At 40.1% G+C, this 26,805-nt stretch overlaps 2 protein-coding genes across 11 annotated transcripts in view; one reads left to right on the forward strand and one right to left on the reverse strand.

Moving 5' to 3' along the window:
• Positions 1–26: 26 nt before the first annotated feature.
• LOC113152088 (gamma-interferon-inducible lysosomal thiol reductase) lies at positions 27–3,668 on the forward strand. 3 transcript variants are annotated; one of them, XM_026345090.1, is made up of 9 exons: positions 27–44; positions 616–666; positions 772–857; positions 1,622–1,810; positions 1,911–1,982; positions 2,062–2,151; positions 2,537–2,689; positions 3,372–3,440; positions 3,556–3,668. In XM_026345090.1, the coding sequence occupies exons 3-9, from the start codon at positions 780–782 to the stop codon at positions 3,613–3,615; spliced, it is 711 nt and encodes a 236-aa protein (XP_026200875.1). In that variant the 5' UTR covers positions 27–44; positions 616–666; positions 772–779; the 3' UTR covers positions 3,616–3,668. The 3 variants fall into 3 exon arrangements, with proteins under 3 accessions (XP_026200875.1, XP_026200874.1, XP_026200873.1); XM_026345089.1 differs by lacking the exon at positions 27–44 and having other exon boundaries at positions 518–666; XM_026345088.1 differs by lacking the exons at positions 27–44; positions 616–666 and having other exon boundaries at positions 717–857.
• Positions 3,669–6,807: 3,139 nt separating this feature from the next.
• pde4cb (phosphodiesterase 4C, cAMP-specific b) overlaps positions 6,808–26,805 on the reverse strand; it is an 82,619-nt gene continuing 62,621 nt past the window's right edge. For 4 of the 8 annotated variants that reach the window (XM_026345093.1, XM_026345091.1, XM_026345099.1 and 1 more), the window contains exons 2-16: positions 19,996–20,187; positions 19,288–19,329; positions 18,241–18,277; positions 17,293–17,366; positions 17,156–17,205; positions 16,791–16,903; positions 14,145–14,238; positions 11,846–12,018; positions 11,661–11,759; positions 11,273–11,437; positions 11,026–11,125; positions 10,713–10,867; positions 10,057–10,179; positions 9,052–9,234; positions 6,808–8,621 (exon numbers count right to left, since the gene is read on the reverse strand). In XM_026345093.1, coding sequence (XP_026200878.1) covers positions 8,061–8,621; positions 9,052–9,234; positions 10,057–10,179; positions 10,713–10,867; positions 11,026–11,125; positions 11,273–11,437; positions 11,661–11,759; positions 11,846–12,018; positions 14,145–14,238; positions 16,791–16,903; positions 17,156–17,205; positions 17,293–17,366; positions 18,241–18,277; positions 19,288–19,329; positions 19,996–20,187 — 2,161 coding nt within the window. In that variant the 3' untranslated portion in view covers positions 6,808–8,060. The remainder of the gene's footprint in view (positions 8,622–9,051; positions 9,235–10,056; positions 10,180–10,712; positions 10,868–11,025; positions 11,126–11,272; positions 11,438–11,660; positions 11,760–11,845; positions 12,019–14,144; positions 14,239–16,790; positions 16,904–17,155; positions 17,206–17,292; positions 17,367–18,240; positions 18,278–19,287; positions 19,330–19,995; positions 20,188–26,805) is intronic. The other 4 variants (XM_026345097.1, XM_026345094.1, XM_026345092.1 and 1 more) reach the window with 3 other exon arrangements.

Consider the following 26,805-nt stretch of genomic DNA (forward strand, 5'->3'; position numbering starts at 1 on the left):
ATCGAGACGTTTCAGCCAAACCGCGACTTGACACCGAGGTGCAGGTGAACTCCAGCTGAAGCTAACAAAATCCAAGATGGCGCCTGTTCTTTTGTCTCCTCACCTTTCTTCAACTCTTTTATTCCAAATAAAGTGTTTTAATATTTTATGAACAGCGGATGTTTACAGTTTAATCAAATTTGGCACATTATATCTTACTTGTTTTGTTTCTGTCGTTTTTACAGGGACAAAACAACTGTTTATTCTTGTTTGCGTTCCCATAATACTAAATTAGGTGTATGTTCATACCATAGATTGTATATAAAGTGTTAACGCTACTTGTTTATATTCAGTCTGAGTAACACACATTTTATCTGTTTTCTGTATTTTTAATACTATTAGATATGGTTGTACATACTTATACACATATATCTGCTCATGTGGGACCACTAGAGGGAGGCTACTCACCATAGGAAGGCGGCACATTAGGTGGATAATTGATCATCACAAGTCGCCTCAACATTTGTTTATTTTTCTAATTTTAAGACGGCCTTAAAATTAAAGTGTTATAATTAACCCCTGTTGCGAGCAGCCAGGTATTATTTGTGGTCGTTTTTCTTGTCTTCACCGAACCAGACGCTGGCGTTTCCGAGCATTCCTGAAGGCAGCGGCAGTCAATCACTCCAGGTGAGGAGGAGCCGCTTCAGTGTTGTCAGGACTTAATCATGGAGATAAACATGAAGGTGTCAGGACTGTTAGCTGTGTTTTTACTCCTCTCTGCTGACAAGATAGGTTTCGGGATGTCTCATCCCAAACCAGGCTGTCGTTATCCTCCATCTCAGTGGTGTCGATCCTTGGAAATAGCCATAGAGTGTAAGGTGAGTAGAATAAACACACCTTTTACAGTCTATTTAAAGTGCCATTTATTTTCATCTTCATCTTCATCTTCATATTTCTGATATTACCAGCAATCAACACAATGTGGTTAATTTAATTGAAAAAAAAATAAAAATCAGGCAAATAGCTTATTTGAAGCATATTTCCTTGTTGGGTTGTCACCTTTCATTCTAGAGAGAGCTATTAACTTATATCCTTGTATTTATCTGAATTGCATTTTTTCTGTATGTATAGTGAAGGATAAATAGAGAGGTAAATAGTTTTAACCATAAAGTTATACTTATACCTAAGAATTATTGTCTCAAAACATGCAAGACTAAGTTCAGTGGAGTTCATAGTTTTCCTGTACTGAGCTTTAATGAGAGTCAGGCTCCAGAAATTGAACACCAGTGGTTCTTCATGTGACTAGTAGAGCAGCTTGGATCAAACACAAACAGTTAATCAGCTTAAAGAGAATTTGAAGGCTGAAAATTAGGGTGACACTGTACAGTTTTCTTCACTTGAGACATTTAACTATAGTTTATTATCTTGTTTTAATTGTAAAAGTATGAGCAGTGCTGCAAAAAAAATCTTAATTTCCAAAAACCTTGTTATTGTCCTGAATGGACTTGATTGTGTTCACCAAACTATAAAGTGAAGTCGAAGCCTGTTTACCACGTATTATCAGGGTAATTCTTGCTTGGTTTATAATAAAAAGTTGTAAATAAAACACGTTATAGCTCTGTCCTTTTTTGGTCTTCTTTAGGTTCAGAAGCAGTGTATGGAGATGAATGCTATCAGACCAAACCAAACTGTCCCCCCTGTATCTGTCACTCTGTACTATGAGAGTTTGTGTCCAGCTTGCAGAGTCTTCATGTCCGAGCAGCTCTTCCCCACCTGGACAATGCTGCAGGACATCATGACTGTCACTCTTGTTCCCTATGGGAATGCTAAGGTACACCAACCTTCAGTGTCTGTTAATGCAGAATCTCTGAAAAGGGAGAGAAGATTTTATGCCATTGTAGGGATTGACAGGACTCGTATTTCTTTTTTAGGAGCTCCTGTCAGCAAATTCTCCTTTCACCTGTCAGCACGGAGAGCCTGAATGCAGAGGAAACATGATTGAGGTTTGCATTTGTGATGTAGCTCTGGAACCTTTTAATTTATAAAAAATATGATGACTTTAGGACTAAATGTGCTCCTCAGGCCTGTATCATCCATTTGACTGGACACTCAGCACTTCACGTCATCTACTGCATGGCGTCAGCTGCAAATGTTCTTGACGCTGCAGAACCTGTAAGTATGAACAGAATAAACTGGCTTTTTTTTCTCTTCTTGCCTGGGAGAATTAATTGTTTTAATTTCCTATTGATTAGATCAGAGCTTTATTAAAATCAAATCATTTGAGGATAGTTGATCATACAAACCTTAAACTTTAACAAACTTTAAAACAAAGAGCCCTGATCAGATAATCATTTTCTAATATTAGAACTCTTTAATCTTTAATGCAAAATTTCAGATTTTTAAATATTCAAAGCAACTTAACAATTATCAAAATAGTTTTTGATTGATTGTATTTCATTTGATAAATCAGAGTTCAGGGATTATTGCAAAGCTTTAACACTCTTGCTGTAATATGATGATATTTATTGCTGATTCTGGTTCTGTGGTGATGTTTCAGTGCCTCGAGCTCTATGCTCCCTCTGTTTCCTGGTCCAGTGTTGTCTCCTGCGTGAGGGGAGCTCTGGGATACCAATTGATGCACAGCAATGCTGTGATGACCAGAGCCCTGAACCCTGCTCACACACACATCCCCTGGGTCACCTTTAATGGGGTAAAACACTGATGGCTCTCTGGACTAACAAAGCGTTTTCAACAGTATTTCATCTTCTGGGCTGCATCTTCACCCTATACCTCATATTTCCACCGTGATGTTGACACTGAGATATTTGTAAATGAAAGATCTCTGATTCAATTTCTCTGATGAGTCATGTGTAAAACTAGGGGTTGTAGTTGGCTTTTCATTAGTTTTTATTGCTGCTATGGTCCCTTTGATTCGGTCACCTCTAGGTTCTGGTCAGTGCTGAATTCTTATAGCTAGTTTGCATCTTCTGGTGTTGTCTGTACTTTTGTTCATGAAGTCTTTTGCAAACAGTAGGTCGTGATATCTTCATTCCTGCCCTCTGGAGGTTGCTGATGGCACTAACAGCATCTTTCTGTACAGCTCTTATAATGTTTCTGTCGTCAACTGCTGTTGTCTTTTCTAATCCACCCTCTTACCATCTGTTACTTAGTTACACCAGTGTTTTTGTTCTTCTTCAGAACATTTCAAATGGTTGTACTAGCTATGGCCAATGTTTGTGCGATGGCTCTGATTGATTTTCCATCTTCTCTCAGCTTAACAATTGCTCGTTTTTTACCCCTACACACCTCTCAACTATAAATGCAGTCTGAACGGGCAAAACCCAAATCTGAGCGTAGACATTCAGTTGACATTAAAAACTTTTCTGTTGCAGGAATATACAGAAGAGAATGAAGACAAGGCGATGTCATCACTTTACCATTTGGTTTGCCAACTCTACAAGGTGAGGAACCTCACTTCTCCAAAGGCTCTTCGACATGCTTTTACTTGATGATTTCAGATTTTTTTCCTACTAATTCTGTTTGACTGTGACTGTAACACTGTGTGTAAATCTGCAGGGGGTGAAGCCTCCAGCCTGCACTGGGGCCCCGGTCAGAGTGGACAGAAGCTTCTGCTGAAAACAACAATAATGCATTTAAAATGTAATCATAGGGCGAACTTTATAAACAAAGAAATAAAAACAGCCAGTTTACTTTATAAATTTCCATATAATTTATTGGCATTTTCCACTTAAAACACCCTGAACTCCCGAGACTCTTTTGGTTTAAAATAAGAAACAAAAATATAATTATTTTCTTTGACAAAAACATTGGAGTGGCAGATGTATCGATACTTGATTTTTAGGCTCCAGAACATAAAGTCAAATGTCCTATATTACAGTACTTTGTCTCGACAGACACATTTTGAAGAATAAATATATTTTGCACGACACAGAGGCTGAGAAAACAAGACAGTATGAACATTAATGGTCAATGGTCGTCAACACATTTAACACTGTATGGCACTGATGTTCCTAAAGAGCCACAGTGCTGAATTTAACATGCCAGCAGAAATATTTAAAGCTGAATGAAGACTGTTGGTGCATCTGAAAAAGACTGCTTCAAATTCACATGATGAAGATGCTACACTGAACCAAATCTACACTTAATCTGTCTTTAGCACTTTGCTGTTCTGTGGAGGAGCGCTGCCTGTCACTGTCTGTACAAACTACCCAGTGTTATCCCATATTAACTGGAAAAATAAAACCTATCACTCTCTGTGCTGCAAGACAGACAGTTAACAGATGGTGTTTACGACAAACTTGGGTCACTGCTGTGTTATAGCTGAGTGCTGTGTTATAGCTGAGTGGGAGGCACAGAATTTTGTTTAGACAAAAATGTTTTTTTTTTTTTTCACAGAAATTCACTTCTTTGACATAAATTGTACAAAATAACTTAGATGGTTCAATGAATTTTAAGCTTTACTGAATTTTAAAAGATTAATAATTGCCTTTTTTCTGTTGGCTGCCTGCAAATTAGACATATTTTTAAAGCTTTATCGTTTGAGCTCCTTTTTTTGTAAAACATAAATTCTTTATCCCAATTTGTAACTTGGGGAAATGTATTTATTATAAAAATAATAATAAAAAAAACAACTAAAAAGCCAAAGTCTGGCCCAACAGCTGTGTTTTATTGCTCAATGCAATGATTAAAAACAAAATGGTTTTGCTATTTCTTTAGAGTTTTACCCATAGTACAGGTAAAAGTATATAAGGTTCAATGTTATGGTTTTGTTAAAGCCATGGACTAAGCCATGGACAGTAGCAATCTGCCCATTAGGATCTGACATTCTGGCCTGATGATGGTGCTAGAGGTCCAGTAAAAATAAATGCTCTGCAGCTGATGAAGCAAAAAGATGAATCTGCAGAGGTTTTATGGAACATTTTCATCATGTGACAGCATCTGTGGTTCATTTTTGCTAAATAAAGTATGCTGACTTAATCTTTTACATAAATCTGATAATCAGTTGTTTACTTTCACAACAAATAAAGAAATTATGTTAAATAAGAGAAAGAAAATGTGAATTTTGCATTACAGGCTCCTTTATGCGCTGATGATTTTAAAGTTCAAAATATGTTTTTTTAAGCTAAACACAACATAACTTTAAACTTGTAAAAAGTTATTCTAAATCTTTAAGAACATTTTGAATCCTGGCAGTACGACCTTTTGTTAAAAACTATGAAGGCATCTTTGAAACATCTCGAGGTAAAAGTCAAATGAGGCTTGGCATGTTAAAAACAGCGTAATGGTCCTTTAACACCAGGCTATCACATGTAAGGCTTATATAAAGCTTACTAGCTGAGTTAATGAAATACTGTTAGACTAGTGTTTTCTACTACTGCCTGACCAGGAAGTGCATCATATCTTGTGTAGTGCTTGTTTACTCCCTGGTCTTTCTACCTCAGTGACGGCGACAAACACTGCTCTAGACTGAACTTGGTACAGAAAGAGTCATGAAACTACATACATTCTCAAGTCTCAGCTATCTGATTAGGAAAGGGCTGAACAGACGGATCCTAAGTTGCACAAAATCTAATAAATTGTCTGCTTTAAATACAGTTAACATGTATCATTCGTAAAAACTAACACTATAAAGTCGATGACTTCGATACAATCATCAGGTTGAAATCTCTAGTGTAAAAATGTACAGCATCATAGGCTGGCAGGTGTTTGTGTGTTTTCAACACTTATGGCACACCGTTATCCCAGTCGAGCACTAACGACCAACTAAGATTGAAATCCTGATGGAACAATCAGCTTTTTTTTACTAGAGGCAATTCGTCTGTCAGAAACTGTGCTCCCTGTTCTACTGCAGTACCTGTCGGCAGGGCTGGAAAGTAACACAGCTGGTTCTGGAAGATCTGTAATGATTTGGGGGGGAAGGGGAGGCAGTTTCTTCATCTAGGGGCATTAATTCTAGGCATACAGGCTTTTTTTTTTTTTTTTTTTTTTTTTTAGCTCTGAAATAAATAATCCTGTCTGGTAAAACATAATTATCACAGTTATTTCTGCTTGGGCTCGATTACAAATTTATAGGGTTGCCAAAAAAAAAAAAAAAAAAAAAATCAGCATTTACCAGGCAGGGAAACTAATAAAAGTTGTTAAGTTGCATTATAGTGTGTGCTCTAAAAATAAATTGCCTTGTCTTTTCTAGATCCAGTGTTGTCGGAGTGTCAGGATATCACACTGCTGCTTTAATTCTGACTTTTTTCTCCGTAAATCGTTATCATAGTGCAAAACTAAAACACTGGATTACACCTTTAGTCTAACAGACATTTGAGCGTGTCAAAATACAAACTAAAACCAAAGTAGTAGTTTTTATTTTAAGGCCTCCAAAATAAATATTCAGGCTCAGTTTCATTTTATCGCAAACTAAGTGAACCACAGAATCGTGGTTTTCACAATGAATCCACACAGGCTGAACAGTGCTGCTAAAAGCTATTGAGTTGAGTGATAATTTAATAATGTTACCCACATTTGTAGATAACACCAATCAAACACAAATGGGGCCAAATTGTACAACTTAGAGCACCAGGTTCACAAGTTCTTAAAGAGTCTTTAAAATTGAGACTGAACAGGCAGGAGGCACAGGGCTTTCTGTTAAATTAGAGATAAGATTTCTGTATGTGCTAATGAATGGATTCTTGGTCGCTCATTTGTGCCATAAAACTGTATTTTCTATTGTGAAAAAACATCTAAAACGTAGACACTCAGGTGAAAATGTTGCAGCATTTCGTGAATCTGAAGCGTCACAAAACGCATTTCGTGAATCTGAAGCGTCACAAAACACAGATGAAGTCTTTTAATTCCACCCCACAGTTGCACATTTTGGTGATGGCTAAGTCTGTCAAATCCTCCGTTTATACATGAGTACATGACAGATTGTTAGTTACTTTCCTGTCCTGCCTTTTGGTGCCTGGCATCAGGCGTCCTGTACTGTGTTTGTGTGTGATCAGTAGGCCTACAGTGGGTGAAGCCCTTTGCGTGACTGAATAGAAGAGCTGAACGGCAGAGACGGTAAAGTGCTACTGCGGACCGGAGGCACCCTGATAGATAATGCTTTTTAAGCACATAAACACAGACGAGACCAGCAAACGAAGAACAGTTTGAAAATCAAAACCTAAAACAACGACACCATTCAACACAATCTCAGGTAAAAAAATAAAGCTTAAACTAATTATACAGATGGTGTCTTTTGTATTTTCAACAGGTGAGACTAGAATACAGTCTTATATCTCAGTGGTGCTACAAGCTGGTTTAAATACATATTATTTGATTGCTTCAGTTGCTAAATTTCCTATTAAAGGGTTTTAATCAAATGTAGAGACACACTGAACAAAGGCTCAGCTGTCTGGTTAGGAGGTAAATCAAACAGGAAAGACAGTTTGGGTCAGGGGTCATGTCAGGGGTGCCCACTACATTCGTGCTACATTAGATTTTTGTTTCTCTTCATACCCTGAGGTTTAGGTCCATCGATTTTCTCATTGCTCACCTACATCCTGTATTTGGTTAAATGATTCACACATCATTCTCAAACAAAGAAGCCATACTCACTTATTCCAAGCAGACGCAGTCATTTCATATAAACTAAAACTATGGTGCAAAATAAAAGAGAGACGATTCCGTCAAACCACCACAATCCTCTCTCTCTCTGTTCATCAAACTGTTATTTTGGAGGAAGACATTTCCTTTACCTTTTGTTCTTGTTAGAGTATCACACCTTGGCTCCACTCTTCTTCCTAGGTAAAATCCATCAGTCTTTGTCTGGGACAATCCGAACTGAAGCTACAGTATAGCAGGACGGGACACAAAGGCCTATCAGGCATTCAAAGAGAGGCTAAAACAATTCTTCTTGCTGAAAACTAAAATAATACAGAGGGGGAATGTCCCTCTGTTTGCCAGAGACAGTGTCTCCAGTGTAAAGGGACTGTGGTGATTTTACAGACATTATTGGTAAAGGCCCTGCCTCCGTCTCCCTACACCCAGCACTCGTGTCTCTTGGGCGGGGCAGGTAGTGCTGGTTGTTACGTGCCCATACGCAGGCAGGCCACCCCGTCACCCTCCTGACTTAGTTCTCTGTCCCTGTCTACGCCCTCTTGCCCCGGGGAAGCCAGCGTCCTGTGGGGGTGGGGGCTCCGCACAGACATGGCGGCCAGATTCAGGGTCCGAGGTGGGAGAGGCGAGGAGGGACGGTACCTGCTGCTGCTGTTGGGGTCTGGAGACAGCGAGGAGGAGGAGTCCCGGTGCCGCTCCCCACCTGATTGACACTCCTCCTCTAAGGGGCTCTCCAGATCAGAATCTCCTTCTTCGTCATCTTCTTCCTCTTCCTCCAAAGTGAGTTCAAACTGGAACTTGTCCCCTCCACCTCCACCTGAAGGGACGGCTCCTGCTCCCACAGCTCCTCCTCCTGGCCCCACCTCAGGATGGTGCTCCTCTGGGCTGGGTGGCTCGGGGCTGCGAGGGATCATACTCTGGTACCACTCCCTGTTGTCCTCCAGCGTGTCCAAGATGTCTTGAGCATCAGGGTGCACCAAGTCTGCCCAGGTCTCCCACAAAGGATGGACAATGTAGTCGATGAACCCCACCTGGGCGTGACAAAAAATAAATAATAATAATGTATTGAACAAAAAACTATGACAGGAATGAGATAAAAAAAATATACGGTTAATATGACTGTGAGTAAAGATACAGAGTAAGAAATAATAAAGAGCAAGAAACCTGTGGAATGACCTGGTTTTGAGCATTAATTCATGTGAGCTGCTATATATGGACAAATACAATGTGCTTAAGCACACAATTCTAATATTTAATGTCTTCATTGAACTGCTAAAACAGTTAAAGTGATGGATTTAATAACTGGCCCAAACTTTCTGATTACTAATTCAAACCACAGAACACTTTTAACAAAGTAAATGTAATTTTTAAGAAATTCTATTAAAGTTAGCATATGTTGCTTTACTATCATGTGCACTACTTCCATTTCTCTTTACATCTGTGTGTGTCCACGAGTGTTACCTGGGTCTTCTCTATGGAGGCGTTGTGTTTGTCACACATGGGACTGATCTCCATGCCCTTGTCCCGCTCCCGGTCTCCCTGGGTGAAGAACTCCACCATGATGCGGTCCGTCCACTTCCGGTACAGCTCAAGGGGTTTCGTTGGGTTGCTCAGGTCGGCACAGTGGACCATGTTCTGCAGAACCTGGATAAGACACAGTCAGTTCTTAACATTAATGATTTTCTTTACTCTTCATATTCTTCATATGCATTTCTTTAGGGCTGCCATTGATAATTATTTTCATTATCAATAATTAATAATTTGTAGTTTAAACTATAAGATTTCAGAAAGTAAAAACCTGCTGACTGATGTTTTGTTTACAAAGATATAACACTAAGAAATATGTCAATTTTGGGGCTTTATTGACATTTATTCTAATAAAATGACCAAAATTACTAACTTAATCAAAATATTATTATTATACAGGAGAGAGACACATTTTTTGTGTCAATCAATAATGGAGGAAGAAGAGACCTTTGTGATAATAGCTGTATATAGATGGCACTGACCAGCTAAAGATCATTAGTCCCACATCAAGGCCACATTCAATTCAAACAATACTTCAGCTCAGATGCAGTGACCACTGTTTATCCAGCAGGCAGCAGCACTTTCACACAAACATCCTGGTTGAACATGCAAACAGCTGCTCAATTTGTTATGTATGAATAAACATCTTGAATGTGGAAAACACACTGTTGTGAATGTCTGAGGCCTATTGTTTGCTGTTTACTGGCCACAAACATGATGTGAATACAGATTAATAGCTCTGAAACGCCATCATTATGGCTGAAGTAAACATTTGTGTATGAGAAGTATATTCTCAGTTGTATCTTTATCCTGTACTGTATGTAATGGCCTACACATAATTGCTTGCTAATTCATGACTGCATGCTAATATTGTTTGTTTTTTGTTTGTCCAAGTTTATTTTGTGTGTTTATTCTGATATCACTTGGGGGCGCTCTCACCTGGATGCGGTCAGAGTAGTTGTCCAGTAGCAGGACACCCAGACTGGTCACCTTCTTGGTCTCCACCATAGTCTTCATGTCTGCCAAGAAGTTCATGTGTTTGGACATATCTGTGGCCAGCACCTGAAGAGGACAACAACCACATAGAAACAGAGATACAACAGTTACTTGTTTCATTGAGGTTCATGTAATCATGGCGTCTCTTTTCTCATATTTCTACACAAAATATGCACAAAGTGTGTATAAGAAATGACATATGGTGCGTCTGGTTTCTTTGAAACTGTGTGAGACAAGTGACGATTAACACTTACAATAACTGCTCTTGCTCATAATGTGATAATCTCTAACTATACACTCTCATTATTTTTTCTTTCCATTTCCTCTTGGGTTTGTTCCATCCAACGGAAGATTGAAATAAAGAAGTGATAACCAATATTCAACTGTCATTAATTGAACTGTCTTGTAAAAATTAGCATACTGAGTGTTCAGTATGCTACCAGATCTTGTTACCAGATACATAAAGCAGCTGTCTAAGCATAACGTCACTGTAATATACTGGACCAAGCTATTAACAAAATATGATCCTATAAAAATGAGACTGTAAAGTAACAACTGATAGCAACTGATATGTCATGTAAACAGTGCGGCAGTCTCACCATGTCGATCACCATCTTGCGGAGGGAGTCTCGCTGTTTCTTGCTGAGGTTTTGGAAGATGTCACAGTTCTCCTCTTGGAGCAGTTTGAAGCCCACAGCGAGGTGGTGGTTTTCTAGCACTGAAGAATCATTGTACATCAACGCCAACTCTGAACCTGCAGATACATAAGTAAGTAAGTAAGTTTATTTCTATAACACTTTCTAGATCAGACACATATAAAGTGCTTCACAGTAAAAAAAAAAATAAAAAAAATCTTTCTGTCTTTCATTATTTTAATATATATGTGAGGTTACACAAACACAAGGAGCTTACTGGTGTTTATTAGGAACTGGTTGGTGACTCCTGGGTGGTCGACGTCATGGATGGCACTAGCAAACAGAGCAGCCATGATCTCCAGGTCTGTGAACACCGCCTGGGACAAACAACAAAGAGAAAACACATTCAAACATTACACTTCATTTATTTTGAACACAAACTAATTCAGGTCTGTGCCCTGGACCTGAATGACCTTAATCAAGGATTACTGTAGTAAAAACGTAAACCAGAAGCTACAGCTCACCTCTAAAGCAGGTGTAGACAGAAGGACGTGTGTGGACTGCACCACGTCAGCTGCATGGATGTTGTTGTGGTAAGCTACATCGACATGGTAGTGGTCCTCCAAAGTCATCATGAAGGTGATGAAGATGTCAATTGGGATCTTAAAGGTTTTCAAAAGGTCTCGCTCCTGGCAGGATGAGTCACATCAAACTCGTATTACCAGCTTTTTCACTGCTTTGTCACCATATTTTTTAAGGCTTCTTCAATTATTAAAGTTGCACTAATACACCTAAAATCTAATTTTACATTAACTAAATGGAACCTGGTGTGAAAAATGATTTTAAAACATTTTATAATGTATCACATTGTTATCCTTAGTGATCATATTTTGTAGCTGAGCTGCTTCCTACCTGGAAGACAGAGTACATGATCACCGTCAGGGGACGGTTTCCGGAAAATTCAGCTATCTTGAAAATATCCAAACCCCAACGATTAATGTCCTCTATCTCCTGGAGAGGTACAACAGACACCTGTAAGACACTGTGTTTTGTGTATGTGCGTGTTTGAGTCTTTGAGTGAGTGTGAGTGAACCCACCTTGGCCAGCATGCCTTCATGTGGCGTGGTGACTCCGAAGCGAGGGATGCAGGCGGGTGCCAAGCTGGGACTCTGTGTGGCCTTTTTTACACCGCTGATCTGTGACATCGGCCTCTTCTTCTTCTCCTTCTCCTTAAGAGGTGGAGACAGGATCTCCAAGTCATGTTGTTTCTCTGCAACGTGAACACGCGGACATGGACAAATATTAAGAACACATTTATGAACACACTGTTTCATTATATGTGTAGCTTCTTCCAACACTCATCAAATCACCTTAACAAAAAAGCTATGAAATGAAGTGTTCTCGCTTTCACCTATTTCTGCTTTCGTACAATATTAAAAAGGCAGATTTGACATTATTTAAATTCAATCGCTGTTTTGAGCGTGATCCTGGCTCCTGTCTGTCTTAACATTGCTACTACCAGAAATTCTTCTACTATCAACTATTAATACAAGCACTACTATACCATTACTACTACTTACAGAGGCCTCACATAGAAATAGAATAATCTCTGTATTTACACCCTTAATTACCACTATTGAACTACTAGAACTATGACTGTAGCTCAACTGTTACCACATCTGCTACTCACATGGTACTACTACCAAATTTAAGTACTGCAATAGCAATAATTTACAAAGCCTATTTCCAATACAAGCAAGTTTAGTGTGGTTAACTAAACATATGCATTACTGTATACATCACATGAGAAGTGTGATGACATGAAACCAATCTTTCTCCAAACACTGACACGCTGAGGAGGTGAACAAAATCACAAGCTGTCATTTCGTACCAATCAATCAGACCTGAGCTGAAACTGGAATATTTTACAACAGTAAACAAACAGAAAAATAGGCTGCTTTACAATCGCAGCACATAGCTGTACTGTTAGAGCAACGACAAGGTGTATATACATAGAAACGCATCTGAAGTGCTGCATGGAAGTGTGTGTAGAAAATCAGCAGTAAAAAGCTAAGGATGATGGGCAAAACCTGTCAGCTTTTCAGGAGCTCAGCGTCATATTGAGCTTGATGACAAAGCACTCAAAGCACCTCATGTTTGAAAAGGCTTCATCATGTTTACAGGTTGGAGATTTTTAAAAAATCTGTTAAGGAAAAATATAGAAATCACCAAAGCATGGTTTCCAGTGACAGCATCAACGTAAGCTCCATACGATTTGTTGACACAAAGGTGCTGTCCCAGCAGACACGGATATGTTGAAAATGACTCATCCGTTTTGTACAAACCAAGGAAATAATGATCCCATCTTGACATCACAGACAGCCGGTTTTACCTCACGTCCACACATCACACTCAGTATTTCCCATCCACGTATATTCAATAAGCACCGTAGCAACGACTGCTTGAACGCCAAGCACACACCAACATAAGGATGCAGAGCGACCTGAGTTGCAGCATCACATGAGGCTGTCTGGCCTCTATTACCTCTCTCACAGTGCCTTCTCTTCCTCACCCCCAAAACCACAGTGTTCATTTCGAAACAAAGCTGAGACTGGCGCCGAGGCACTCATATCAAAACAACATCCGGCTGACAGCTCCATCCTTCTTCGGCTGGACCTCCATCCTGCCGGCAGGGCTGTTGAAGACTGAGCCTCCTATTGATGCAACACGCCGTGTGATAATATTGCACCCTGTTGCTACGACAACGCCACACAATGTGTCCGGGAATGCTGTCTGTCGCCGCACCTCCTTCTCGTTTAGGGAGGGAAAAATCCTCACCTTCACCATCTGTGCCTGTTAACACAGTCCTCTCCTTTAGAAACATGCTGCCTTCATATTTTCAGTTTAAAAGAGCTTCTTTCTATCCTCCCCATTGAAACCTCCTCAAATAAAAAAACCTTCTCCCTGTTTGTTTATGAATCCCTCTCCTTTTCTTCCATATAACCTTTGTGTAAAGGTCCCCTTTTCTTTAAATTTCCTCCTCTACGTCTTATTATTTATTCCTTGAATCCTTCTCTCTCTCCTCTTGCCTTTATTTGAAAAATCTTTCTCTCATTCTTAATTATTTTAATTATTATTTTTTTCTTTTGTACTCACTTTTTTCCCGCTCCTACTAAATACACATCTATTTTTCTTCTATAGCCTCATATATGTATGTATATCATACATGCAACACATGCAAAATAATATTTAAAAATATTTTTAGCAAATAAATTGTCAATTGAATGCTTTCCATAAAAACATTTCTTTTATTTTATTTATTATTGTCGGGGCTTCAGCGAGCAGCAGCTTCCTTCAACATTCATTCATATGTTTTCCACAGTTGGTAACACTCACCTAGGAAGGTGCTGGCGATGTACTCTGACACCTGATTCCCTGAGCGGCTTGTCTCTGATAGCTGCGTCAGCTCACGATTCAGCATCCTCTTAAACTGTGGACACGACCACAGAAAAATGTGGTTAGTGCAAATACACCACAGGTTAACAGAAGTGATACCTTTAGAACTGTAAGCACATGAGTTCAATGAGGAGACAATTTACAGTGTGGTTCTGCAAACTACTGTAAGGCCACATTACCCATATTAGCCTGCTCACGTCACATCTTCTGATTCGAGAGACTGTGTAAGTGATTAAAAACCCACTTATAGAGAATTCTTTATCTTTTGAGTTGCGATTAGCACAATTCTTTGGAATTTTAAATCTTACATTTCCTGTCTTGCCTTTATTACTTTTATTTTTATTGCATATATTTTATTTCAACATTTAATGTTGGAATAAAATTGTGTAAGACAAGTGCAGAATTCCTATGTGAAACTAAATAAATCAACTCAATATGTAGTGCACGTGTTTTGTGCAGTGTGTGCAATAAAATAGTGGGAAACAGTGTTAAAACATAGATAAATGTCATAACAAATGAAATTGACTGTTAATATTTCATGCTTGAAAGCCTTGCTTGAAAAGACACATGACTGCAGCTGACAAGTGACAAAGAAGAGACATATAACTAAAAGCAAACACACACACAAAAAACACACACGCGCTTTGTGTTTCTTTCACTCTGGGGGTCCTTTGGGTTATAGAAAGGTGGGCGGGCTTTTTACCTGTCTGTGCCCAGGTGACCATTTTCTCATTAAGTATGCAGCGCATTATTTACTTGTAAAGGTGCTCTATAAATTAAATTATGTTATGATTAGAATACATCCATGAGCATATTAGACGGGTGTGACTAGTGCTCATAACACTAAATTTACAATCTTGTTGCTATCATTTTTACTTTTTGCTTTAAAATAATAGACTAGACTAATATACATGGCTAGAATATACTATAGATTTAAACAGAAAATAATAAAAACTGCTTAATTGGCAAATATTTGGCCAGTTCTTTTTGTATCAGGGTCATTTGACATTCATTCAATATGAATTATGCTTTTATTGTTATGTTTTCTAAAATACAAGAAGACATCCTCTAGTACATCAAACTGTTTTGCACTGCACTGTTGCTCATGCCAAAAAAAAAAGTTTTTTTAAAAAGCAAAAGTGTTAAGGTTTCCCACTGAGTTTTATCGCAGCATTTGCTTCTACACTGATTATGTAACAGCTCTGGCACGTGGTGGCTGAGGGAGGAGGGGGGAGATCTGGGTGAGAGAGAGCGAGAGAGAGTGATGCTGCAGTGGTTGCACACACGGACACACATACAAACACATACACATGAAACATCCTGTAGCTAGAGCCAAAACTGTCTGTAGCCTCTCAACATAAGTGCTCGCTCTGTCAGGCTTTCCCTCCGGTTTTCCCTCTCTCCACTTCACACGCTGACAAATAACATGCATCATGTCCTAAAATGAGCCCCAGCTTCTGTTTTACATTAAAAAAATCAAGACATGCAACATGCATAGCTGGCTTTTTTCTTGAGTTGCTGTTTCTCATCGCGTTCATGTAGACAGACATGTCTTGAGTCAGATCCAACAGGCGGGCTCACTCGGGACTCAGCCACCTGCAAAGTCTTCCCTGCCGATCGATAGATCTCAATGTAAACACAGAAAGCCAGCAGCACTCCCCGTGGCTCACCTGTCTGAGTCTCCAGCACAGACAAACCCAGAGTGCCAATGCAGGCATGTCAACCCACGCATGTTGATGTTAGAGGGTGCAAAAATCCAAAAGTTCGCTGTCTGTAATCTCCACACTCAGTCCTACTCCACATTCAGCAGGGACCGTTTGAACATGAGAAAAAGTCCACTTGGTAATAAAAGTTAAACACACAGTCCCATGTGCTGTCCTGGAGTTGAGGAAGGATTGGAGGGAAAGGGTGGGGTGGGGTGAGGCTGGGGATGTGGTCTGTCATCGGGGGAAGAAAGGGTATGACTGCAGTCTCTCATCCAACTACTGTTACACACTGTCAATGAGAAACATAAATCGGGCGAGAGAGGGAAGGAGAGGCTCTAAGGAGCCCCCCCCACCCCCGCCCCTGCATGCAGTCTCCCCCTCTCTGTCCAATCAGATTTGTCTCGCTTCAGGGGTTGGGTGGAGGAGAGGGATCTGATTGGCCGACGAGGTGATGGAGGGGGTTTGAGTGTAGCAGCCAGACGGTGGAGAGAAGCAGGAAGGAGGGAAATGAGGAGATGCACATTAACTCTTTCAGAGGAGGGAGATGACCCATGTTTATGGTCATGTCCACACTGAAAAGATATTTCCTTCTCACAGATGATCTATATTTGACGTTTAATCCTTTCAGTATTTTATATATTCCATTTATCCTCATTAAGAAATTAGCAAAGGTCGGTTTGTCTATAACTGGTGTGGGTTTAACTCTTCTTCACTGAATAACCTTAAAGCACTATCATCCTCTGATCTTTTAGAGTCTTCGTTCAAATATAATTTGCACCATCTGAAAAAGCTCCCGTACGTTTTAAAGACAGATGCTGCGTAAAGCAGATCAGCTTCACATCTTAACTTCACCGACTTCTGTGTGAAGTTGGGTTCTCACCTTGTTGGATGCCATCTCGCTGACAGAGTGCCTCGTCTGTAGCGTCTCCAGCTGGTCCAAACACCAGTCCAGCTCTTCCAGTGTCTCCATGGCCAGCTTCTGGTAAGGCTCCTCTGAAAGGTCAGATGTCATTCAGTACAAACACAGGTCAAAGTTTAGCACAAGTCTGCTCAAACCTTAAATAAGAACATCACTTCATCTTTACTGAGCTTTGAACATTGGAGGTGCCAGTTCCTTGAACGCTACGATAATGAAGGTAGAAAAATATTTCATGCACATTTGTGGAAAGTATCATGTAGTAAACGACACATACAACAATTTATAGTAAAACCAAAATGTCATCGTACAGGGATTCTGACACTGACCTGCGAGACATGGCTTACACATGGACGGTTGGTTGCTGCTTGATGGGCGCCTGGAACAAGGAACAGAAGAGGTGTTAGTGAAATAACAAAAACAAAAAACAACCAGTTAGTCATCCATTCTGTTTTCTTGTTCTTACTTGCTTCCCACACGATCTTGCAGATGTGTCAGAGCAGCGACATTACTTCTCACTGTTCGTAGACTGGCAAGAACCTAAAAAAGAAAACCCTTGAGTGTTGGATATGTATGACTATGGGTGGAGACACATTAGACATGCTATTTTAATTATTAGGGGAAGGAAGAACCCCCCAATTATTTCTGCCTTCAGAAATAAGATACAGCTTTTTTTATTCATGCTTCATTTTTTGTTGAGTTGCTTTCCCTGAAGCACATTTTGAGATTTACACTGCCAAGACTGATCAGAAATAATGTCGTGCAACATTTGTCTTTTAATGGCCTAAAATATCATAGAAACCTAAACGTTAACAACAAAATGTTTCAACAAATATCGTCAGGTAAATGTAATATATATCAAAGTGCAGGTTTAGTGGAAAACTAAATGTTAGATACTGGCTTAGAAATACAACATGTGCACAGATTGTGTTAATTGGCCAATGCTGAAGAGCGCACAGACATATAAAGACTCAGAATAAGCTGTTCAGCACAAAGAGAGTGTGTGGGAGTTTGCTGTGAAAAATGAACCATGTCTTATTTTTCAAATTATAAGGAGCCATGTGGATTGTCTGGACAGACCCACACCTACAATTAGACAGTATTAGTTTGGAATGAAACACTGTTCATTTGAATGTAATCTATCCCTGGAAAGAACGAGAGTCCTGTGCTGAAAGCCAATATCCACTGCTACAGACCAGATACAGGACAGTAGAGAAAAAAAAGGCTTTACCTTTATTTTACAAGTTAAACGAGTACATACGGTATACACTAAATCTTAACACTATGGACAGATTCTGTATTACCTTATGATTCAACAAATATACTAAAACACAACATTTTGGAAGCACCTGGTATTAAAGAACAAGCTATTTACAAAACTGCATGCTGGAGTGCATATTTAAATGCTACTAACCTGTGCAAATGGTGTCACTATCATGTCTTCTCCATGCCTGCAAAAACCACAAACATCCAGTGAAAAGGTCACATGAGAAGGGACAGACGTGCGCAGGAAATACCACATGGCTTCAAAATATCACAACACAAATGCACAAATAAAGACAACAAATATATTTATTGTGATTAGTGTCTTAATAGGAGCTGTAGAGGAATGCTACAGTAGGCAGAGACCCGTGGTTGGTCTCAAATATCACACTAGACACAGGGTAAGGATTTTTTTTTAGTTATACAACTATTTCTTGGAGGCAAAGATGCAGATTACAGTAGTGGGCATAAAACCACTCACATCTGTCATTTAATCATCAATAAAATCATTAATGAACCTGCACTGACTCATACTTTTAGTAGTTTAGTATTAATTCACTTGCAGACTGCTATTTCAGAAGGCCTCCAAGATACAGTATGTTTGTATAACTAAAACTATGTGCAGGTGAGGAGCAATGTTCATGCACTGGGTGCTGTGAAAGCCAACTTTTGGAAAAGTAGAGCTCTCTGGAGGTTTTTGGATCACGTCATGCACCTTGCAACAGTTCAGACTTCAGGATAAATCCATGCTGCCAGTGAAAAGTGTACGTGAAAGGTAACACTCAAGTCAGTCTGTACACCTCTGTCCAGCAAACATTGTGAAGCTGAATAACTGCAGATACAAGTGCCTCTGTTAACACTGTAAACTGTATTGTTTATCGCAGTTTGGAAAATCAGGGTCAAAATATTAACAAAAACAAACTAACAAACGAAAAACTCCGGGGTCTAATTATCAAATTGTCAGTGTTTTGGGTTAACTTTAAATGTGGGTGACACCAGATCACCTCCTGTCAATGCTTGCTAGAGCTGGTAGGAAAAACCTTTGCGGTGGTGAAGTTGAGTGTCCAAGTTATGCTTTTCAGGTTCGTGTTCAGGAAAAAAGGTTGGTGTGCGGTTGGCAGAGATGTTGGGTTTGACATATGACAACATGGACAGCCCAAAGAGACAGACAGACAGCAGCCTTCACACTTTGTCTCACCGAGGCAGCCAACTGACTTCCCAATGCTTCAATCCCTCCTCCCTTCAAAACAAAGGAGCGACAGCTATTGGTGGTCGAGGCCCCATAAACACATGTGGTTTCAAAGAGATTGCTAGCTGTACAGAGAAATCTTTAGCCGGATAAACAAGTAGAAACTGGATGAAAAACTGATCTAAGTTTTTAGGTTGGACGTCCCCAACTAAACCTGACTGCCCTGCTCTTTATACTGACAAATACTAAGTATACTGCTCTGAAATCAAAAGCCTCTATAAAGCCAGATGTCAACTTGCTGTTTTAAACTATACATAGGACAAAAGATGGACAAACTACAAATGCAAGTGTTTCTATCGCTATGATCTGACACTGTATATGTTGTCTACATTATTCTATTTATAGCCATTTAATATATATTTTAAATCTCACTATAACTGGTAATAATTCACTGTGGAGATTTGGTATTGATTAGTGATTTAGACAACATGGAGGTTAAGTGATCTGAGTGATCCTGCACTGTGTCTGGACCTAGTTAAATAACTTATGTCACCATAATCTGCTGTTATCACAACAGTGGCTGCATACCTGCAGAGAAGCAAACCAACTTGAACTGATTTCGCTCCAAAACTGACTCAACATAAAACACAACATAAAATAGAGGCTAAAATCTGGTTGGTTGACTGATGCTAAAAAGTTTCAGGTTAAAATACTTACAGGTCGCTGGCAGTGGATGAGTTGCGGGACATAGCTTTGGGCGAAAGGTCGAAGTCTGAGTCAGAGCGGTAGAGGAATGACTCGCGGCGCTGACTGTGGGGAAAGTTGGCCTGAAGTACCAGACCAGAACCCGGGCTAGTCTGAGAGTCCAGTGGACTGCGACCCACTGACAAGCCATTCTCCACATCAAAACTACAGAGAAGGAGAGAGAGAGAGAGAGAGAGAGAGAGAGAAACACGTAAATACTACTGTGGACTGTTGGTGTTATTTCCACCTGCTAATAAACCTGAACATCTGACTGTGTTGTTACTTTGAGCCTTTAAATTTAAATATTTGTGGAGGTCAGGCTACTTTATAACAGTTTGTAAATACATTTTCAGATAAAAAACTTAACCAACATACTGATGACAAGTATGAATACAACACATATTGGACTCATCTGCACACACAAACAGAAATAACAACACTATAAATGGCCTATTTTGTGATACAGTGATATTTTTGGTCAAACTAAATAAACATGTACAGTAAGAATTACCAACATTATTGTGTATATATCTGTAAACAGAAAAGATGCAGTTAAACCATAATAATCGTAAAGCCCCTTTAACATGGAAGCACCTAAAAGGACAGTGTGTGTGTCCCAAAGTGCTTTAAGACAGGGAACAGACACAAGGGTAAACGGAAACTCACATTAAACACTGTGTGTGTGTAAATATTCTCAACATAGTTCAATATGACAAATCTAGAAAAGAAAAAATCTGCTAGTTGAAGCAATGATGCTTTTTTTTCTGCGTCTTTTCAACCAGGTGACCTTGTGATTACTTGCTTTTCGCAATCCAACACACACTCGTGCACCTTTCCCTCCACTATCTCTGTGTGACGTCAACACTGACTTCATACATGTTACGTCAGTCGAGCTACTTACCCCCCCACTCCCGCTATCACCCCATCACAGCCACTGCACTGAAAGGCACCCCTGGTACTGCACAAAAAACCCCACCGTCTATGTAAATTACATACAGGAGCTTCAGTGTTTAAGCTAGATTTAATTAGTATGATCGAAATGAACGATGCGGCATTTTCATTAACTTGCCTTTTTGCAAGTTGGATTCACCCTAACAGTATCCCCACAGACTTGGCCCTGATTTAATCCTTTGAAATCCTTCCAATCAGGATGAGGTCAGTGTGCAGGCTCTGAATTGCAGGGTTCAGAATTGCAAACATCCACTCAATAAATTCCCTTTTACCCCAAACATCCTTTAAACCAAGCCAGATTTTTCTTTTTCGTTCATTATATTGTGCAACCACAACAGGACTCAGTTCAAAGTCTCAAATCATCAACCGTTTGTCAGCTTTTAAATTACTGTCAGATTATAATGTTTTGTTTGAATTGTATAATTACTGTTAAATACCAATGTTATGTGGATCCTTGTGAGATAATAAAACATTTTTTGTATTTATCTCTTAGATTTATTCTTATGTGCAACAGTCCCCCCCCCCCCCCCCCCCCCCCCCCCCCCCCCCCCCCCCCCCCCCCCCCCCCCCCCCCCCCCCCCCCCCCCCCCCCCCCCCCCCCCCCCCGGATATAACAATAGAAAACAGAGCACCCACAGAGCAGTGGAAGGTTGCTTCTGTGTCTATTTTTAGCTCAGCCCGCCTCCAGCACTCCAGCAATAGCACTGGCTGATAAATGAAAGACGGGTATTAGGCCATTGATGCTGAATGAAACAGACCTAATTCACAGAAGCAGAGAGCGAGAGAGACAGAGAGAGAGAGAGAGAGAGAGAGAGAGGAGAGAGAGAGAGGAGAGGAGAGAGAGAGAGAGAGAGACAGAGGGAGATGAGGAGGTGGGGGTGATCAGGAAGGCTGTATCCAGCACAGTGATGTGCAGCAGCATCTCACACCTGATTGGTGGGACGCAGCCAGGAGAGGCCGGGCTGCAGCAGGGCTTACCTAAATGTTGACACTGCCGCCCCACTTCCCCCCCTCACCAACCCATTTTTGCACCCCCACCCTCCCCCTGGCTCAGTGTAGTCGGCCGTGACGAGGCTCCATCAGAGGAGACCAGTGACGTCAAAAGCTATAAATAGATCTGCCTGCCAGGAACGAGGGGAACTGGGAGACTTATGACAGAGCTTACGTAGATGTCCCCCCGGCAGGGTGCATGAATAAATATATGAAGGATTTTCTTTAAGTAATTGTGATTGGCTGATGCTAAACTGCTGGACTATAGCATTTTCCCAACAGACACATACTTATATTTTCCTTTTTATCTTTCACTCAGCTGAACCTCTGAGTTCGCATGTTGCTCAAGGACATTTTGACAGTCTACATGGCCGCTGCCAAGACTGAACACGGTCAGGTGGTGTCATCAAGTCATCCCAAAGAGGAAGCTGTAAGTGTTGTCAGCTGTGAATTCAAATTCCCACATTCCTCGTTAGATGCTGAAAACCCTCAGACGAAGAATGTGTCAATTTACATTTTTAATGAGGCCTCAGTAGTTTTTACAACCTCACTGGTAAAATATTAACTCTGTGTCCCTTGTTTTTGTTTCCATCATCAGACCTGCACTCAGTGGCTCAGATTTAAATTCATAAGATTGTGATTAAACACAAAATAAGATGAAACAATGCCACTAATTGACTTCTCACTATTTTAAGATTTTAAAACTCCTTACGTACGTACTTCACTATCCAGGTACGATCATCATCCACGGGGTCTTTCCTATTGTAAAGTAACCTCCAGACTTGTGATGGGGAGGTGGCGCCCACTACTGAGGGAAATATAGTACTGCACCTGTCATCATTTGTATTTGTACTGTAGACAATTCATTGTTTAAAATAAAAAAAAATAATCATGAAGTTTATAAATAATCAAATTTGCATGGTACATAAGTTAAAGCAACTAAACCTCAACAATTTTACACCACATTGAACTTTTTTCAGACCTGATTTAAAGTATTTTGCATCCTAAAGTTTCAATTGACTGTGTTGACATATATTTGAGTCTACATCACACCGAACATCATCAAAAAACATCATTCGTGTTCTAGTTAGGCACCTTATGTCTCATACACTAGAGATGTACTGATAGTGGACAGATGTGAGCTAAGTGGCTCTTTGAGGGAACATTAAGTTTTTTTCTACAGGAAGGAAAAAATGTGGAGGATATTTAAAAAATGTTACAGGATACAGTTTATGAACACAGAACCTTTGTTGTCCATATTTACGCCCGCTTTGGAACTATAAAATCCACCGGAAGAGGCAACAAATAAGTCCGATGTGTCTTTAGGGCTGTTATACACCGATCGGTCATGTTGGGCTCTCTGACTGAGCGGCCTCGTCCATAACACAGCTGTGACGCACAGCATGTTCTGTTGATCCAGCATTCAATTTTTTCCATGCTGACCCCTGTTCACGATGACATGAAAACCACCAGGTGGTGTTAATGTTGTGGCTGACCAGTGCAATATTTCCATACTGAATATCCAGATTTTTGTTTGATGTTATTAGGATGAAAAGGCGTAAAAGTGCAGAGACCCGACTTTAGCTGCTCCTAACTTCTGCACATATACTTCTACGACTAAAACTGGTACAACTTGTTAAACCACTGCTTCTGCAAGTGAGAATTACAGGCGTTCTCCCTTTAAACAGACAGGCGGGCGTCTTGTTCAGTTGCAGCATACATAACAAGCTGACCTTGGTCCGTCTCCTGCCTCCAGCATTGTTCTCCATTTCTCTGACGTAAATGACAGCTCCCTTTTCTCTCTTTAACTGTGTTTTACTAAACTTTTCTCACACATCTCTTAACACCCACATCCTAGCCTCTGTATTTCTACCCAGGATGTTTAGTTTACACCTCGTCACCATATCAAGGAAACCAAATGAACGCAACTTCAGCTTAAAAGTGATGATCAACCAAGTTGGTAATTCATCATCACTCACAATAACTGTTCCTGCATTTATTTACTAATTACAGTTCAGATTTTTCCTTTAAGTCAACTCTTATTTTGACAATTTTATCATCCATTTCATAATTTTGAAGCAAAAAAGCCAAATATTTCCTAATTCCAAATCTCAGTTGTGAGGATTTGTTTGATTTTTTAATATATTTTGTGATAGTACACTAAATATCTTAATTTTAGATTATTTGCCAGATGAAACAAGTGTCACCATGGGGTTTAGCAAATGGCCGCTGACATTTTTCTTTATTTTCGGACAATTAAAAAAGAAAATAAAAAACTTTGCCGTTACTTTTTTAGAGTTATTGCTGGGACTAATTTATCAGTTTTCATCAGACTGTTTACTTTAACTTCAAATGCTACATAAGCGATAAACAGCCCCACCCACGTTCCATCAGTCCTTTCTTAGTTAAAACCTGGGAAGTGCAGAGTGCGTCCAGCGCACACGCGTCTGTAATGGGTTCATGGGAACCGAGAGATTTGAGCAACTTTCCTTATGAACTTTCATTATGACTAATACAGAAAACAACACTCTGCACCCGATGGTATTTGATAGCAGATGACACAAGCCAAGGGTCAAAGGTCAACCCACACGCGTATACACAAACGGTCCCTCCTGTTTTCTTTCCTCATAGCGTGGGAATTGGCCGAGGGGCCTCAAACATCACACCAGGAAGGAGGTGAGAGGTGAGAAGTAGGAAAACAGAGCACGGAACATTTTATGAATGTGTGTGTGAGCTTGAATTTACTGATGCTTCTATTAGAGTTGAAATGAGCAACAACACCACGAAGCAGCTGAAGAGGCCAAATCACTGTGTGTGTTTGTGTGTGTGTGTGTGTTGAGGGAGCCAGTGAGAGGAAGAGAGAGCGGGAAAGTTCAGGGAGTAAAGAAGCTTTTTTTTTCTTTACACCTCAGGCCTATTGTACGTTTGACCTGAAAACACAGAAAAACAACCAGCACCCCCCCATATACCCTGCCAAACAGAGCTTTCCTTTCGCTGCCATAGTGTGTGTGTGTGTGTGTTTATGTCTTCATGCCAGCACGCTGTGAGCACAGGTTGGGCAGCAGGGTGAGAGAAGAACAAGCAGGAGAGTTATTTATGCCTGTGAACACCAAGGCCAGAACAGGAAGATGAACTCCTCTGTTCAAAGTAAAACTGATGCTGCTTTACTTTAGGTTTAGAATTAACCACTTCATTCACCCCATTTTTTTACTTTCTGGTTGTATGAAGTCTTTCAACGTTACTTCTGATGGTCCTAAGTTTGTTGGGTGCTCATACTCATGTACGTGCTTCAGTTATTGATATATAAGTGGTATATCTCCCTTATCTCGATGCACATACTGTATATTAATCACAGCTCTCTAAGCAGGTCCAGACTGGCCCTCAAATATTGACTCTGACTTCCAGGGTTTAAGGGAGAGCGGTTTGACAACAACACATAACTGATAGCAGCACTGTACTGAAACGCTCTCCAGGATCAGATCAGACCTTTAGTTTTAGAGCTGATAAATCTGTCACACGCACAAAAGAAAGTGATCGGACAGTGAATCACTTCTGAGGATGGAGAGAGGGAAATTTTATCAGCTATCACGGCCAATATCAAATATTACACAGAATTTAGGCCTGTTTCTATTTTCATAAATAATTTGATTTGCAACGCTGTGGACAAATATGATGGGAGGGGGACAGTGAGGTGAGAGGGAAGCTGCTGAACTGATTTGCTGTCAGGAGGTGAACTCTGGTGGCCTGGTGGTTATAGATAGATCAATAGATCAGATTATCATTTTAGCAATGGAAACAGTAATGGACTTTTGTTTTGTTTTTGTTTTGTTTTTTCTAGGGAGCTCTGTCCTCATATTTCAAATGCTGCTGTTTTCTTATAGTTTGGAAAAGCATCTGGTAACGTTTGTTTCTCAGTTCAAGTTGTACAAAAAACTTTACATTTACATTTAGTTATTTGGCACATGCAAATATCCAAAGCGACTTATAGGTGCAGACCAAGAAAAATATCTAAGCCAAGGAGAAGAACTTTAAAGTGCTCTAATAAGAACTGTTTCTATTTCATAAAGTGCAAGTTCAAGATGTTTTTCTTTTTAGATTTAAGTGCAGAGAAAATTATTATTATTTTTTAAATTAAGAGTGAAGCTGCTGAGCGTGCACAGGTGGGAAGGTCGTTCCACCACCACTGAGCTGAAAGGTTTTGCCTAAGATCTTTTTTGAGGTGAGGGGACCACAAGACATCGTTCCCATGCAGAACACAGTGGACGGGAGGGACTATGATGAGGGAGTTCAGGTAGGCGAGTGCTGGTGAGTTGACCACTTTGTAGGCAAGGGTCAGGGCTTTGAGTCTGATGCAGGCAGGTACAGGAAGCAACAGTTTAACAATATCTGTAATGTAATTAGAATTATTCTAGTAGTGAAAACACTTCTTAACATGTAACAACAATGAAATATTATCACTCTCTACTGAATATGAACAAAATACTAACACGTACAGTATCAGCTATACAGTTCTTTTTAGCAGGACCTGTATAAGAAGTGTTACAAACTTCCATCCAGGAGGAACTGAAACTGAGAGCCACACCTCCATGAAGAGCCAGTTGCTCTTTCCATCCACCTGCCCAGCCACTGTGAATCGCCGTCCAAGTACAGCAAACACCGTGTCCAACATCAACATCTGATCTCAGAGCAGCTCATGTCCCTCTAAATATAGCGAAGGGGAGGAGAAGGTTGCACCGAGCCAAACAATCTGCTGTGTTTATAATTTTACTGTGTGACCTCTGACCTACAGGCACAGGAAGGACTTGTCCATTGAGAGCTGCAGGGCTCTGTTGTGATTGCTGT

The sequence above is a fragment of the Anabas testudineus genome, chromosome 4 (assembly GCF_900324465.2).
Source record: "Anabas testudineus chromosome 4, fAnaTes1.2, whole genome shotgun sequence".
NCBI lineage: Eukaryota > Metazoa > Chordata > Actinopteri > Anabantiformes > Anabantidae > Anabas > Anabas testudineus.

What these genes read in the sequence shown, in the direction of transcription:
- LOC113152088 (XM_026345088.1), top strand. Translation starts at nt 717, where the DNA reads ATGAAGGTGTCAGGACTGTTAGCTGTGTTTTTACTCCTCTCTGCTGAC. An exon ending in TTCTTGACGCTGCAGAACCT is followed by an intron (nt 2,152 to 2,536) that starts GTAAGTATGAAC and finishes GTGATGTTTCAG; the next exon opens with TGCCTCGAGCTCTATGCTCC. An exon ending in CCTGGGTCACCTTTAATGGG is followed by an intron (nt 2,690 to 3,371) that starts GTAAAACACTGA and finishes TTTCTGTTGCAG; the next exon opens with GAATATACAGAAGAGAATGA.